The sequence below is a fragment of the Convolutriloba macropyga genome, chromosome 13 (genome assembly GCF_964194025.1).
Source record: "Convolutriloba macropyga chromosome 13, txConMacr16.3, whole genome shotgun sequence".
Classification (NCBI taxonomy): Eukaryota; Metazoa; Xenacoelomorpha; order Acoela; family Convolutidae; genus Convolutriloba; species Convolutriloba macropyga.
In genome coordinates this window covers 7,559,523-7,574,634 of record NC_134480.1, presented here as the reverse complement: position 1 = coordinate 7,574,634, position 15,112 = coordinate 7,559,523, and the positions used below count along the sequence as shown (strand labels likewise).

General features: G+C 38.3%; 1 protein-coding gene across 3 annotated transcripts in view; it reads left to right on the top strand.

Annotated features, from left to right (window-relative positions):
- Positions 1–4,405: 4,405 nt before the first annotated feature.
- LOC142351982 (ankyrin repeat and MYND domain-containing protein 1-like) overlaps positions 4,406–15,112 on the top strand; it is a 35,987-nt gene continuing 25,280 nt past the window's right edge. For all 3 annotated transcript variants that reach the window (XM_075404276.1, XM_075404275.1, XM_075404277.1), the window contains exons 1-7: positions 4,406–4,679; positions 5,354–5,550; positions 6,041–7,087; positions 7,733–7,873; positions 8,500–8,667; positions 10,146–10,296; positions 10,468–10,714. In XM_075404276.1, the coding sequence (XP_075260391.1) occupies positions 4,511–4,679; positions 5,354–5,550; positions 6,041–7,087; positions 7,733–7,873; positions 8,500–8,667; positions 10,146–10,296; positions 10,468–10,714 (2,120 nt within the window). In that variant the 5' untranslated portion in view covers positions 4,406–4,510. The remainder of the gene's footprint in view (positions 4,680–5,353; positions 5,551–6,040; positions 7,088–7,732; positions 7,874–8,499; positions 8,668–10,145; positions 10,297–10,467; positions 10,715–15,112) is intronic.

Sequence of the window (15,112 nt, the reverse complement as noted above, 5' to 3'; positions counted from 1 at the left end):
ACAAAATATATCCGCCCAAGTTTCATCCCGGGTGTTGAATAAAAGCATCAATATTAACTATTCTTTAAGTTTTGTCACTATTTTTTCTAATTTTACAGACATTTTGAAATGATAGCTTACGCGCCAGAAGTAGCTTGCTTTAAAAATGTGCTTGTTAAAAATGTTCGAGAGGAAGAAATAAATTGCCGCGCTTTCCAGTGAACCGAAACTTGATACACCTCGATAAGATATGCATGATCTTGGCATCTGTTGCAAAAAAAACTCTTGCAAGTGCCGCAGGTCAAGATGTTGGCAAGGTTTGCCATGTTTTAGGATGTTGTTTGCGCTGAGTATTTCCCGTCATTTTTAATTTTAAAAGCGGTTTCTGCAATGGATTTGATTTTTCAGTTGTTTGTTAATGCTCAGATGTCCTATCAAGCAACTGTGTGGTCGAGTTATTCTGTGTAGCTGTTATCATACACACATACATAGCTGAATTACTCTGAGAGGTCTGGAAATGGTGCAGAAAGAGAGCGTGGGAATATTTGGAGGTGGGAATGGGAAGAAATTGGCAGCTCAGTTGGGACACTACGAAGTGCCAGAGAGTATTCCGGTGCTGGGTCCAGATGGAAATGTGCTGAAGAACACCTTCAAAAAGTGCTACAAAAGTGGGGCTGTCTTTGAAGGTTATTACTGTTTGCATCTTTTGCGTTGTGGAATCACCAGCCCCAGCTAGTGCAAATTATTTGCACCCCGCAAGCTCACGTGCCATTTTTTTTATAGGGTTGTCATGATCTATGTAATTACATGTGGTCTGTAAAGTGGGTCCGGGGGGGGGGGGGCACAAACGGAAAAGCATGTTGTTTGAAATGGGGTGCATAACTTTCCCCCTGGGGTGGGGGTCGTGCACAGACGGAAAAGATCCCACTTATCCTATAACGGTGTCTCTATATGCATCTAGGACAGTTGTATCTAGGCAAAATTTTCGGTGTCAAATTGGATGACAGCAAATTTGAAACTCACACGAAACAGGATTATAAACAGGTTTTTTCCTGGCGTATTTTAAATATGAATTATAGAAATTTGCACTGTAGTTGAAAACTATTTCGAAGGAGAAATTGCGAGGAAATACTTACCTTGGCGATTTCACTTTTCGTTTTGAGGAACGGGATGAACTGGAACACCCCGAAGGCATGTGTAGTGTAAGTTTTTGTTTACTTCCCTTAGAGCCTTAATAAGCGCTAAGTAAACCATTCACCGAAGCTGCCGATGTGAAATAAAATTAGCCTTCTTAATTTTATCAATACTAAAAAAATGAAATTTGTAAATGAAAAATGTGAATTATTTTTTGCAGGTGAGTTGGAGAATGGATTGAAATCGGGGAAGGGCAAGATGGAACTACCAACTGGGGTGACTTACGAGGGCAGTTGGAGGGACAATATGCGATGGGGTAAAGGGACCCTCAAATGGGCAGATGGGGGCAGCTACACTGGGGAGTTCGTGTCGGATGAGAGACACGGGTTCGGACACCAGAAGTTTCCCAATGGGGAGGTTAGATTGTTCTGGAGCTCTTAGTCAATGGTTCCACGCACCGAATAAAAGCGCTTATTTGTTGTTAGATAGAAAAATATAATGTACAAAAAATAATTCTGCTAATTATGGTTAGCGACTACTATTCGAAAGTTTAATCCTCCCATTAATTGGGGGTGCAAAATGGGCTCTTGCTATCTGTACCCCCAGCTCAGTGGATGCATATGATCCCCCCCCCCAAAAAAAAGTACGTGCCATATTTAAACTATGTGAAGACACAATGTATATTAATATATTACTATGTGAGGACACGTGCTCCGTAACTGGGTGTTGCAGAACGTTCGGGGGGGGGGGAGGTCACAGTCACACACGGGCCCAGAAAAGATCTAAAAATTTTTAATTGATTATTGTACTCCAACCAGTCATTATTTGAAATGTAGCAGTGATTTTCAGATAAACATCTGTTTATAATTTTTACTAGCTGCTCCTGCAAATTTTGCGCCCTTTTGAAATTGAAAAGAGGCTATGCAGCAGGTTGAATTATTTTTTAGTCCTACGAGGGTCAATTCTTCAAAGACAAGAAACACGGTAGAGGTACGTACACATGGCCAGACGGCACTAAATTTACGGGCAGATTCTACAAGAACGATAAAGAGGGTTATGGAACGTTGAAACGCTTCCATTCCAACGCGTAACAAACAACAATGTTACTGTTTTGTTTTTAAAATCATGTCTGATTATTTGCAATGATTTTTCAGTACAAGATTTTATTCGTTAGGGATCTTTTCTTACATTTTCAGCGGTTTTGTAGCTAATTTGCATTTTCTCCACGCTTGCTGTTGATAATTTTTACTTTTCAGGACGTCTCACATCATTCAGATCATTTTTTACAAAATATATCCGCTCACATCCCTCAAAATGAGGGAGCAGCTCAGTCCAATGTCAACTTGTTTTGCTAGTAGCTTCCATTTCAACGCGGAACAAACAAAAATGTTACTGTTTTGTTAAAATCATGTCTGATTATTCGCAATGATTTTTCAGTACAAGATTTTATTCGTTAGGGCTTTTTCTTACTTTTCAGCGCTTTTGTAGCTAATTTGCATTTCCTCCACGCTTGCTGTTGATAATTTTTACTTTTCAGGACGTCTCACATCATTTTTTACAAAATATATCCGCTCACATCCCTCAAAGTGAGGGAGCAGCTTAGTCCAATGTCAACTTGTTTTGCTAGTAGCTTCCATTTCAACGCGGAACAAACAACAATGTTACTGTTTTGTTGTTAAAATCATATCTGATTATTTGCAATGATTTTTCAGTACAAGATTTTATTCGTTAGGGATCTTCTCTTACATTTTCAGCGCTTTTGTAGCTAATTTGCATATTCTCCACACTTGCTGTTGATAATTTTTACTTTTCAGGACGTCTCACATCATTCAGATCATTTTTTACAAAATATATCCGCTCATATCCCTCAAAATGAGGGAGCAGCTCAGTCCAATGTCAATTTGTTTTGCTAGTAGCTTCCATTTCAACGCGGAACAAAAAAAATGTTACTGTTTTGTTGTTAAAATCATGTCTGATTATTTGCAATGATTTTTCAGTACAAGATTTTATTCGTTAGGGATCTTTTCTTACATTTTCAGCGCTTTTGTAGCTAATTTGCATTTTCTCCACGCTTGCTGTTGATAATTTTTACTTTTCAGGACGTCTCACATCTTTGCGAACTTTCGTCTCCCATCTTTCCACACTTTCTACACATCTGTCACTAAATTTCTCAACATTTCTGGCATTTCTTGAAATTTTTCAGTCCCTGTCCCTATTTCTAAGATTTCTTAATTCAATTTCCTCTTTTTCCTTACTTCTCTTATGCGGGGACTTTTTGAGATGTGGCAGCCATATAATGGTTTGTTGATGTTTTAAATGATGATATTTTAAGTTGGGCATAAATTGTTAGAATTGCGCTGAATAAAGTGTTGAAATTATGTGAGAATCTTTCTTAGAATTGTATGAAATTTGAAAAATTTGGTTACAAAAAGTGGCAAATGCGCTGATTTTTATCGGCTCTCAAACAAAATTTGCAGCGATTATTTTAGTCCAGTTTTTCGTACTGCCGATTTCTTGTCTAATTGTTTTTAATTTTTGTCTTGAGAAATGGGATAAACTGGTAAAGCCCGATGTTGAGTAAGTTGCTGAGCAGGACTATAAGAGCCTTACTAGTCTGTAAGAATTCGATTCATTGAAACTGCGAACTAGACTTAATTCCATGGTATAAATGGAAATTCCCGGCCCTGAGTTCAATCTAGCGACTACGAAAGCCAAACTCATCGCCAGTCGCTGATTTTTTATTACAGTTCTTCTCACATTGGTCAGTTATGTTAAAACAGTTTGATGTGTTGAATTTATGCAATAGATGTGCTAAATTTTTTTAAATTAAAAAACGAACCGGCTGGTGCTGAAATTATATCACAATTACCATAAAGAACTAATCTTTCAGCGCATTTTTTACAAAATATATCCGCCCAAGTTTCATCCCGGGTGTTGAATAATAGCATCAATATTAACTATTCTTTAAGTTTTGTCACTATTTGTTCTAATTTTACTGACATTTTGAAATGATAGCTTACGCGCCAGAAGTAGCTTGCTTTAAAAATGTGCTTGTTAAAAATGTTCGAGAAGAAGAAATAAATTGCCGCGCTTTCCAGTGATCCGAAACTTGATACACCTCGATAAGATATGGATGATCTTGGCATCTGTTGCAAAAAAAATCTCTTGCAAGTGCCGCAGGTCAAGATGTTGGCAAGGTTTGCCATGTTTTAGGATGTTGTTTGCGCTGAGTATTTCCCGTCATTTTTAATTTTAAAAGCGGTTTCTGCAATGGATTTGATTTTTCAGTTGGTTGTTAATGCTCAGATGTCCTATCAAGCAACTGTGTGGTCGAGTTATTCTGTGTAGCTGTTATCATACACACATACATAGCTGAATTACTCTGAGAGGTCTGGAAATGGTGCAGAAAGAGAGCGTGGGAATATTTGGAGGTGGGAATGGGAAGAAAGTGGCAGCTCAGTTGGGACACTACGAAGTGCCAGAGAGTATTCCGGTGCTGGGTCCAGATGGAAATGTGCTGAAGAACACCTTCAAAAAGTGCTACAAAAGTGGGGCTGTCTTTGAAGGTTATTACTGTTTGCATCTTTTGCGTTGTGGAATCACCAGCCCCAGCTAGTGCAAATTATTTGCACCCCGCAAGCTCACGTGCCATATTTTTTATAGGGTTGTCATGATCTATGTAATTACATGTGGTCTGTAAAGTGGGTCCGGGGGGGGGCACAAACGGAAAAGCATGTTGTTTGAAATGGGGTGCATAACGTTCTCCCTGGGGGGGGGGGGGGGTCGTGCACAGACGAAAAAGATCCCATTGGTCTTATCCTATAACGGTGTCTCTATATGCATCTAAGACAGTTGTATCTAGGCAAATTTTTCGGTGTAAAATTGGATGACATCAAATTTGAAACTCACACGAAACAGGATTATAAACAGGTTTTTTCCTGGCGTATTTTAAATATGAAATATAGAAATTTGCACTGTAGTTGAAAACTATTTCGAAGGAGAAATTGCATGGAAATACTTACCTTGGCGATTTCACTTTTCGTTTTGAGGAACGGGATTAACTGGAACAGCCCGAGGGCATGTGTTATGTAAGTTTTTGTTTACTTCCCTTAGAGCCTTAATAAGCGCTTATTAAACCATTCACCGAAGCTGCCGATGTGAAATAAAATTAGCCTTCTTAATTTTATCAATACTAAAAAAATGAAATTTGTAAATGAAAAATGTGAATTAATTTTTGCAGGTGAGTTGGAGAATGGATTGAAATCAGGGAAGGGCAAGATGGAACTACCAACTGGGGTGACTTACGAGGGAAGTTGGAGGGACAATATGCGATGGGGTAAAGGGACCCTCAAATGGGCAGATGGGGGCAGCTACACGGGGGAGTTCGTGTCGGATGAGAGACACGGGTTCGGACACCAGAAGTTTCCCAATGGGGAGGTTAGATTGTTCTGGAGCTCTTAGTCAATGGTTCCACGCACCGAATGAAAGCGCTGATTTGTCGTTAGATAGAAAAATATAATGTGCAAAAATATTTAAATTGTTCTTAGCGACTAATATTCGAAAAACTAATCCTCCCATTAATTGGGGGGTGCAAAATGGGATCTTGCTATTTGTACCCCCCAAGCCCCCCAAAAAACGTACGAGCCATATTTTAACTATGTGAAGACACGATGTATATTAACGACGATTTACTATGTGAAGACAACTGCTCCGTAACTGGGGGTTGCAGAACGTTCGGGGGGGGGGGGTCACACACACAGAAAAGATCTAAAAACATTTAATTGATAATTGTACTCCAACTAGTCATTGTTTGAAATGTAGCAATGATGCAGTAATTTTCAGATAATCTGTTAATAATTTTTAATAGCTGCTCCTGCAAAATTTGAGCCCTTTTGAAAAAAAGAGGCTACGTTGAATTATTTTTCAGTCCTACGAGGGTCAATTCTTCAAAGACAAGAAACACGGTAGAGGTACGTACACATGGCCAGACGGCACTAAATTCACGGGCAGATTCTACAAGAACGATAAAGAGGGTTATGGAAAATTCCAATTTCCCGACAAATCCACGTTCAAAGGACTTTACAAGGAAAACGAGAGATGTGGCCCGGGAGTCTTCACATACAGTGACGGAACCGAGGATTGTGGAATCTGGAAGCGTGAACAACTTATGAAGATTTGCTCCTCAATGCGCGATGCATTTTCAATTATAGATTTCCCCGAGTTTGAGTACGACCCGAAAGAGCATGAAATGATTCTGTCTTCGGCCGATGCGTCCAGTCTGATTGTAGCTGAGAAAACTATGTCCTCAAGTATCGATGACACCCAGATGTCTGTAAGTACCCCAGAATCCTCGGCTGTCAAAGGTGTCCGATTTGACGACGATATCTTAGAGAGCATTGTCACTGACCTGTATTCAACCAGGCTTCCAAGCATCGATGCTCGTCACCTGAAATATGACCAATCAGAATTCGACAATGCTTACTTCGCAGAATGTGTTAATAAGTCGAAAAACGAATCCGATGTGAAATCGGCAGTGGCTTTGAACAAAACTCCGGCTTTTGTTGCGATGCAGCGACATGTATTGAGGCATCATTACTGGGAGAGCGAACAGGAGTTTAACGTCCAGCATATGATGGTCGGGAATCGGTCTGGAATTGGCGATAAAGGACCAATTGAGCGGGCTAGCGAGATGCTACATTTTGCAGCTCTGCAAGGTGACAATGAGCTAGTTCTAAAAATCCTTCGTCTCAAAGCTTGTTATGTTGACGTTATGGACCGTGATGGTAACACACCTGTTCATCTAGCAGCCATAAATGGTCATAGTTATGTGTTGAATACTCTTTTGAATTTTGGAGCTGACATCAACAGATTAACCAATGAGGGAGTGTCGGCTCTGTGTTCCTGTCACGTGCTGTTTTACGACGTGGCCGATTTCAAACCGAATGCGGCCGAATCGCTTGTGAAAGCTGCGGCGGTTAGTTTTTGCTTGTTCGAATCTGTTGGGGCTGATAAATTTCAGTTATATATTAAACGACGGTGTTCCTTTAATATGGGTTTATATTTTATTTATGATGGAAGCATATAGAAAGTTAACTAAAAATAAAGACAGTTAACAAGTTATAAAGTTTTCACGTGTTTGCACAAAAATTGTGCATTTTATTTGTGATTTAACTTTGAACCGCGTTCTAGCTTGTATAAGCCTTTATACCATAGCACTGATTTATCATGTTAGATACACACAAATTGAAAAGATTTAATTAATCTTTTCTTCACAGGGCAATAGGCTGCTGAGCAGCTCTTAGAGCTTCCATAGGTAGATCCCCTAATGTTCAAGAATCATTAAAGAATAAAGAAAAAATACCATAAAACTTTTTGGATTTTTTCCGTTTTTGCCCCCTCCCCTCCTCGTTGTATGTTATGCGCACACCCTAGTTACAGAGCACGTGCCATTACCTAGTAAAACATATAAAAATATGGCGCCTGCGTACGTGCTTCTGGGGGTGCAAATAATATGCACTCACTAATCTGGGGGGGGCACAAACAGAAAAGATCCAAGTTTTTATGGGAACATAGCATAACCTTGTTTGGTTGATGTGATATATTGGACGGGTAATTTCAGTCAAGGAACAGTGAAGGAGGTGGTGATGACGATGATGATGGAACTGAGACATCAGAGGCGAGATTAGAGAGACTGAGACTGAATGCGAGAAGAGTTAGACTGAAGAAGAGAGCCCTCACGAACAAACGATATTGCACACAGGTATACTGCTGAGGCATTTTGTTCTGTTCAATTGAATATGGCCCATAGAAGAATTTGTTTTTGGGCCTTTTCCGTTTGTGACCCCCAGCTTTGTGTGTGTGTGGTGGGGGGCATATTATTTGCAACCCCCCAGACGCACTTGCCGTATTTTTACATAATGATTTACTATGTAATGGCACGTGCTCTGTTACTGGAGAGTGCAAAACTTACTGGGGGGGGGGGGGGGGGGGGCACAAACGGAAAATATCCTTGTTTTTATCCTACAAGTATCTTTCTAGCTTTGTCCGGCTGTAAACTAAAGCGTCCAATTTTCGTTCGGTTAATAAACAGTGTTGATGAAAAAATTCTGGACTGCGCAGGCGGCAATATTTAATTGCTCTGAAACAAAGTTCGTAGCAATTATATTAGTCCTTGATTGATGGTCTTTTTATGCTATTTATCGTCTGATAAATTCTTGGTGTGAAGAGCGGTTCTTAGAGTTTGACCCCCTCCCACTCTGCGATCGAATAAAAAAGTTGAAGATTGGTTTGTAAAGCTCATCTGCGATTTCTTTATGTCAATAGTGATATATTTATGTCAATCAAGTTAATGCGTGCGCCTTTTGCATGTCTTTCCTCTGTGTTAAGGATGAGTTTGAGTCGGTGGACATGGCATATAAGCCCCTGGTTAAGAAGACCCAGACAGGGCTGGGAGGATCTGCCTCTGGTCCACCCAAGGAGGGAGTCAGTCAGAAGAGTGGAACTACTGGAACATCCGAACAACATGCGGAAGAATCGGCCCCTCCTGTCAAGAAGGTTGAAATTACACTTTATTACATGTTTCTCGGACAATTATTTCAGTCGTGTGTGCCAAATTTATTGGTGCTTTTATGCAAAATTTTGGCATAACCGTTTTTAAGTTTTTGAGAGAGCGCGCGCCAGACGTTTGAGAGCAATTTGTCGGATGATGTTGGTTGGCTGTTTTATTTTGAAATAGATTTTTAATAGCCGTGAAGCGATAGCTGAGGCTATTATTGGCCTTCTCTTGGGTTTTTACAATTCAAAGAATTTGAATTGTATTGGGGCGCTGTCTTTTTTTAAGATCTGTTCACACATTTTCATGATTTTTGAAGTCAAATTGGAGTGGTGATTTTGGTCACGCCGAAACAGGAAGTGGAGCGAAAAAGCGAGTGGTTTTGCGGCGTGAAAGTTTTTCGCTCTAATTTATAAGTTGAGTGAAAAACGGTGTTTGAACAAAAATTCGCTTTCTAGCTAGTGATTTTTTGTTCACATGCGGCAATTTCACTTCGATTTTTACTGTTTTTCTCGATTTTTTGGATTGGATTTTTTTCTTATTGGTTTTCCTATCCATTCATAGTTCATTCTGGGCCTAGTTTTTTGTTTGAATGAAATTTCGCTTTCTTGCTAGTGTTTCACATGCGGCATCTTGACATTGATATTCAGTTTTTTTTTAATTTTTTTATCTTATTTTTCTAGAAATGGTTTTCACAATTCACTCATAGTCCCTTCTAGGTCTAGTTGTTCGTTTAGTCAATGAAAATTTTGCGTGATGAAGGTTTTTGTCACACTTAACTCACTCACTCTCAAAAATGACTTCCGCACTTCGAAATGAACTTTTCTTTACTTTAATTCAAAGAGATAAGGTCAAGTGAGTGTGTGTCACTCTAAATGAATGTTATTTGAGAGCAGCTAACAGAGGCGGCAATAACTTATACAGATTCCTAATCAAATATAAACATTTCAGCCCATTTTTCCCTTAATTTTTTTGGTCTGCCTTTTTTACTTTTTTTGAGACTGCAGATCTACGAAGCTATTGCGGCTATTTTCTGACAATCTAACAGCTATGTTTTTTACTTTCCGTTTGCCAATTGTTCAGCGTGATACTGAGTTGTGAAAACAGCTTAAAAAAACGACCATTATCGGCTACGAAATTATTAAACAATTACTTTTGGAAGGGTTTGATTAGGTTTTATAATTTTAACGTTGTGTTATAAGAATTGAAATTCAAAATGTGTTGATTCTCATGATTGTTTTCTATAAGGTGTGGGAAGTCAGCTGTTTCCGTCAAGATTTCACTCTGATTTTTTTCATTCTTGGTGGTTGTCTTGTAAAATCGAAAATCAATTGAACCTAATCCGCCCACAGCTTTTTAATTTTACGACCTTGCGTATATGTGTGAAGTCCAATTAGGTGGGCGATTAGGTCATTCGGGCTTCTCAGATCAATAACGGAGATGGAGGAGGCAATCTAAGTTCTAATTTGGTTCGTTTAAGGCAATGGGTAACACCTTGAAACCAGACGGGGGAGGGGTGCACGGGACGGTGACAGAATCGGGCACTAGTGAGACTGATGGGAAGGGGGCTGCTGTTGGTGAAGCGGGTGGGGCAGCTGATGTATCGGAGGCAGAGCTGGCTGCTATGCAAGGTACATATACATAGGGGGCATCATATTTATTGGATATATGGTATGGTATATAAATAGAAATGGACGGACCTTTATACCGCAGATCGATGAAGCTAGAAGAGAAGATAGTGTGTAATAATTTCTGTGAAAGTAAAACTAAACTGATTACTCCTTTCAGCCATGTGTTTTTAGCTGAGCTTGACGCTGTTGGCGAACTTGCAGAACGTCTAAGCGTAACCCAGAAAGAGACAGTGAGCGAACTGCATTCTACACAGTCCCTGTACAACTTCAAGATAGAGGTTACTGCCCAAATGTTGGACAAGACAGCTCACAATCTGAGTGAGAACGAGAGACTCAGACACAGTTTGATGGCCAGTGGAACTAACCAGGAGAAACGGGATCCGGGTACTGTCAGAGAACTGGCACTCAAGAAAATAAGGTTTATGGGGTTTCTTTTTATATAAACGTTTTTGAAACCTACGAATAAGGTTTGAAACTTGCGTAAGGTTAATTAATAGTCGCCCAGCAATAACTGGGGAAATTAGTGGCCTTTTCTTGGTTTTTTACGACTCTAAGAGGAGTTACGTAGATCTATTTTTTAATCGGTCCAATTCTGAAACAGGATGTCAATTCCGCACGTGCAAAAACTGTGACTTTCTTTTGCGTAAGAAAAATGGAGAGCAGAGAGAAGAGAGAGTGGTGTTTTTGGTCATACCAGCTTTCCAAAGAGAGCAAAAGAAGTGTGAAAAAGTTTTCGCTAAGCCAGTGAAATTTTTTGATCACGTGGCGCTTCTTCGAAGCCGTTTTATTTATTTTTAAGGTTAAATTTTTGGGTAAAGTGGTGTTTCTAACAAGTAACTGTATGACTTGGAGCATTTTGACCATCTTAATCATATACTAGAGTTGTATATGCAATTTTGAGGTATTTTTGTGATTTCGCCGTTTTAGACGCTTTTTGCCGGTTTTTACTCTTTTTCATGTTAATAGTTTCTACGGTAATTTTTTTTATTGCAAATGGTTTTTATTAATAGCCGCACAGCGATAGCTGTGGCTGTTATTGGCCTTCTCTTGTTTTTTTTATTTCGTCATCAAGATTTTCGTTACGACCATGTGACGTCACAACCAACTCAAATATGCTTTTTATTCGTTCATTAAATTTCAACTGAATTGCGTGTGTGACGTCATTTTTCACTATTAGTGGAGCGATTGACTATTGTTGATTTGCGTGATGAAGTTTTTGGTATTTGGTTATACTTACCTCACTCCCAAACGTCGTAACTCTGAATCTGACTTTTCTTTAATTTTATTCAAACAGATAAGTTCAAATGACTGTGTGCCACTCTTATTGAAGATTATTTGAGAGCAGCTATTAGAAGCAGCACAATAAATTTGACAGATTCTTTATCAAAATAAACATTTGAGCTCTTAATAAAAAATTTTTTTTTGGTCTGTTTCTTTTACTATCTTTTTGAGACTGCAGATGCACGAAGCTATTGCGGCTCTTTTGTGGCAATATGTCATCTATGTTTTAGAAAATTTTCCAAAACGTAAATCTCATAAAAATTCTCTATGTAGTGACATTCTAGACGCATTGAGCTTCAAATTGATACCACATTTGCTAGCCTGGGATGCCCTCAAAAAAGTCAAAAATTGTCTGAACAAAAAAAGTGGGACTAGCATGAAGTTCTCATTTTTTTCAAAAGTTGTGGGAAAAATAATTATTTAGTCTTTTTAAAGATGTAAGTTCATTTTTTTTGTCTTGTCTGCTGGACTTGTATTCGTGGACTTTTAATTTGGTTAATATCAAGTTATATTTGTTTTAGTAGAAGATAGGCTAAACTTGATCACTTTTTGCCTAATTTTATGTTTTTTCTGACTTTCAGAATATTTTGTCCTATTGAATTTGTTAGTCGGGATCGGTGTTCGGGTAATCATTACTAAGAGAAAACATAGAGGCTTGATAAAACATATTTTCATAAAATAGATTACCTAAATTTGCAGTTTTTTAAGTTTTTAATTCTTGCGCATTAGTGTTTTTTAGTGCATTTGACTTTCACGTAGTTGTCTAATAAATAAAGTGATGGTTCATTGAGGTGTCGATGACAGTTATTTGGACGTTGCGATTTTCAGAGAATTATTTAAAAAATTTAACTGGTTGTTATTTGCTCTCAGTTAATTTTATAGCAATTATGTTAGTCCTGTCGGTCTTTTTTTCATGCGATTTTTCGCTTGACCAATTTTTCGTCTGACGCATTTGAATTTTCAAAAACGAGATAAACAGATAGCGCACAGTGGCATTAAGTGCTCTTAGAGCCTTTAAGCTCACTGGTCTCCAGTCAGCGATTCACAGAATCTGTTTTGGAGAATTATACTTATGGTGCGAAGGGCGGTTCTTAGAGATTGACCTCCTCCTCCCCCCCCCCCCCCGTTGATTGACCCCCCCCCCCCCCCGTTGATTGACCCCCATCAGTCCCCCGGTGCACACTCCCCCCCCCCGCTGCGCTTACTTACGCCCCTTCAATTAAGCTAAAGCTAGCCTCACTAAACCATGCCTAGCTACTGACGATGCCAACCGCTCGCCGGTCGTTTGAGAGCAATTCGCCCGACGTTAGTCGGTTATGTTTTAGTTTGCTTGCTTTAATTCTTTGTTTGCTCGATTTTTCTCTTTTTCGAGATCTATCGTTTGTTTTGACTTCCTATCACTTGATTTTGTTAAACACAATTTGAACATACTAGATATATTTTATACACACTGCTTTTGGAGTTGCAACTCATGAAATATTTCCCGGAAAAAATTTTCATAATTTGCTTTTTTCCCTGGTATTTTTTTCCTTGATGTATTTTTTTTAAATTGAATGGTATAATGAAGTTAATAGTTCAATCACTTGCTGTTTAGCTAGGAATTAGGTTATATTTTACTTCGGGTCGTTTCCGGAGTCTTTCGGCTGTGTTTTTGGTGAATTCTCCTTTCACAGGATGCAAAGTCGATCGTGAGAACAAGTGTTTAGGAAAATAGCTTGACAAATGTCAAAATTAGAGTGAAGGTGATATTGGTTTTTTTACTGCTTTACTGCAAGAGAGCGGGAAAATGAGTGTAAGAATTTTTGCTAAGCGAGCAATATTTTTTGATCACGTGCGTTTTTTTAGCGCTTTTTAAGTTTAAACTCTAACTTTTTCAGCCTAAGGCGTTTTTCTCCTATTTTGGCTATTAATTGTCTGTTTTGCAGTATTTTGGCTATTAATAGTCTGTTTTACCCTATGATGCAAATGATAGACAGTGCAGTGAATGTTTTGCAGTATTTTAGATGATACTTTGAGCTAATGCCATTTTATACTGTGAAACGCTTTTTCAGCTTTTTAACGGTCTTAAAGTTTTATAGCAATTGTTGTGAAAGCCGTCTCTTTATGGTTCAGATTATTTTTTCGGTGCATTCCGTAATCTGTTGAATTGATTTATAGAATTTGTTGTTATTTTAATTAAACTTACGGCTCATTTTCTTTACAGAATTTTTTACGGAATTTTTGCATATTTCTTGATATTGAGCCTCTCGCTAAGGTTTTTTTGGTTGCGTACTAATCGAAAAGTAATTAATTAGTACTGTCACTAAGAGGTGACAATTCAATATTAAATAGTGGAATTAATTCGATATAATAAATTGTATAAATTTATTTTGTTTTTTTTTTGTTTTTTTAATTGTTGATTAGGATGTCTGACGGCCAGGTCCTGGATAAGTTACTGATCCAGCTGTAAAAGTCTATTGCGGAGTTGTTGATGGGAAGCAGCATTTGTAAGCAACAAATTTTGTTGGTTTTTGTTTCTCTGTTTCCTCCGTATGTACCATTTTGCTTTTTTTTTCAATTAGTATTCGGTATTTGAATAACAACTGTTTTTTTTCTGCAAGTATTTTTGTAGATGGTTTTTTTGGAGTCGCAACTTGTGACCAAATTTAAACAGTTTTACTATCATACTTTAACAGATTTGGTTTTTCTCTTGTTCTTTCTCTGTACGTGACGTCATTTTTCGCTCTTAGTGGAGCGAGTTTTTTGTTCATTCGCGTGATTAAATTTTTGATCTCACGTGACTTGCCTAACTCTCAAAAATGACTTCCTCACTTTGAAGTTGACTGTTATTTACTTTAATTCAAAGAGAGAAGGTCAAGTGTATGTGTCACTTTGAATGAAGGTTATTTAAGAGCAGCTGATAAAGGCAGCTATAACATAGAAAGATTCTTAATCAAAATATAACATCTCAGCCTTCAATGAAAACACTATTATTTTGGTCTGTCTTTTTTACTGTTTAATAGCCGCACAGCGATAGCTGGAGCTATTATTGGCCTTCTCTTGGTTTTTTTTTTATTTCGTCGTCATGATTTTTGTTACGACCATATGACGTCACATCCACTTTTTGTTCATTCGTTCAGGCAATTTCAACTGAATTGCATGCGTGACGTCATTTTTCGCTCTTAGTGGAGCGAGTTTTTCTGTTCATTTGCGTGATTAAATTTTTGGTCACACGACTTACCTCACTCTCAAAAATGACTTCCTCACTTTGAAATTGATTTTTATTTACTTTAATTCAAAGAGATAAGATCAAATGGGTGTGTGTCACTCTAAATGAAGGTTATTATAGAGCAGCTAATAGAGGCAGCAAAAACGTATACAGATTTTTAATCAAAATAGAACATATCAGCCTTCAATGAAAACGACGAATTTTTTTGGTCTGTCTTTTTTACTGTTTTTTTAGACTGCAGATCTACGAAGCTATTGCGGCTATTTTCTGGCAATCTGCCAGCTATGTTTTGATTTTAAGTTCTCAACAGTGGTCTCCAATGGGATG